Consider the following 1,830-nt stretch of genomic DNA (forward strand, 5'->3'; position numbering starts at 1 on the left):
CGTCCTATTAGCGTGCCCTAGTTTAACAACCTCAGAACGGAAACATGGGAAAACGGGGAAGGAAGGGGGAAAGGTTGGATCTCAAGGAGATCTTGACGACGCCTAAGCTAGCTAAGAAGGCTGCAAGATTTATGATCTTAACTAGACTCCTCGGGCAATATGGAGCAATTACGGAGGACAAAATACGATAAGGCATGCACTGAGTTCTTTCGGTTTATAGGACAAACAGGAGTCAGGGGGACCCACTGGAGGACCTTGGCTACCATCTAGACTGTATTATATGATGTATATTAGCTATAGATACCCATCGTCTGCATAGCTGCGGAAAGCGGCTGGGCCGGACGTTAAATTGAATAGAAGAAGAAGACTACTTCTGTGCTGGGACTACTTCTGTCCTGGGACTACTTCTGTCCTGGGACTACTTCTGTGCTGGGGCTACTTCAAGTTACAAAAAGTAAAGGTCCACAAAGTACTATGTGAGGCAGATGTGAAGAGCGGGAGACTACAAGAGCAGACGAGACCAAGGAGTAGAGAGAGAAAGGAGGGTGTGTACAGTACATAGCCAAAGAAACTTGAGGAACTCCAGCAAAGGCTGTGTGAGCTGTGGTGGGTCCCCGAAGCAAGGAAAAATATATAAACCGCAGCCGGAAGCACTATGCTGAACTTTGGTATTCGTCCTCTTGGCACAGGGGCCTCCTTGGATATTTCCAACGAGCGTCAGTGACCGCAAGGTGCCCGCTTTTTCCGCCCCGCGATCGAAAGCATACCTCAAAACCATAGGGTTCATTTACTGTTAAATGCGGTCATACTGATCATTCAAAATATATGAGAATTTTTACAGTACTGTACAGTACACTCTAGGAATTTCTCTAAATCCACTCCGGATCCATATTTGAGGCCAATTCAGAAAGGGCAATTTTGTATTAATTACCCTGTGCCATTAACTTCTATTTACCATGTTATGCTACTAACTCTAAAGATGAAGAAACAGAATTATTTCTAATCTATCTGGAGGCCCTAAAATTTACAAAGGCTGGGTAGGGGAGTCCGAGCGAACCGTAGAATGTTTTCCTCGCAGCTGATGGCCCCGCCCATACTGGTCAAACTTATTGTCTGGTCCCATCTCAGCTCTCACAGGGCCTTCAGACACACGACTGCGATCCCGGGAAAGCTGCTGAAGAGTTTCGTCTGACATTTGCCCCAGCCACTGTGCTGACCTAGATCCAGTTGTGATACGCTTCGCAGAGATGAGCTCTCCCAGTGTTGAGACAATGACTTGATGAGCATCATCAGCCGAGAGAACATCTTCGAATTCGTTGAAGCGCACCTGCTTTGTTTGCTCGGATGCTTCAGCACAAATGGCTAGACACTGTCTGAGGCTATTTCTTTCTTCCTGGAATTGCTCCCACTCGGCTGTTTCCTCCATCTTGGCTGCCTGCGACATCGCTTCCAGTCTGGCCTTTAGTCTTTCGGCGTGTTTGTGCTCAAGGGCGTCCGCGCAGATTCGGAGGCACTGTTGAGTACTATTCCTTTCCTCTTGTATTCGGCTCCACTGCATGCTATCTTCGTGCTCCATCTTGGTTCCCTTTGGAATGAACGAGTCAAGTTTGTTTTCAACGTCCTGGAGATGATCTTCAAGATCAGAGGTTGTGTTTTTTATCATATCTCTATACTCGTTGAGGACGGTAGCAGTAACAGTTGTTCTGCGGCTATAAGCCATATCGTCTGCTTGATTGGGAAGATACGCCTTAGAGAGACATACAAAGTCGCATCCCCGAGTGCAATATTAACTGTAGATTTGTATCCTGCCAGCATCAATCTAAATCGGCC

The 1,830-nt window shown here is 46.9% G+C and overlaps 1 protein-coding gene across 1 annotated transcript; it reads right to left on the bottom strand.

Annotated features, from left to right (window-relative positions):
- Window positions 1-1,024: 1,024 nt before the first annotated feature.
- HCAG_09255 (predicted protein) lies at window positions 1,025-1,747 on the bottom strand (the record flags this gene model as incomplete). The annotated part of the gene is made up of 1 exon (XM_001535765.1): window positions 1,025-1,747. A coding segment is annotated over one exon (723 nt), but the record flags the coding sequence as incomplete, so codon positions are not given.
- Window positions 1,748-1,830: the final 83 nt, after the last annotated feature.

The sequence above is a fragment of the Histoplasma capsulatum genome, genomic scaffold, assembly GCF_000149585.1.
Source record: "Histoplasma capsulatum NAm1 scaffold_125 genomic scaffold, whole genome shotgun sequence".
Classification (NCBI taxonomy): domain Eukaryota; kingdom Fungi; phylum Ascomycota; class Eurotiomycetes; order Onygenales; family Ajellomycetaceae; genus Histoplasma; species Histoplasma mississippiense.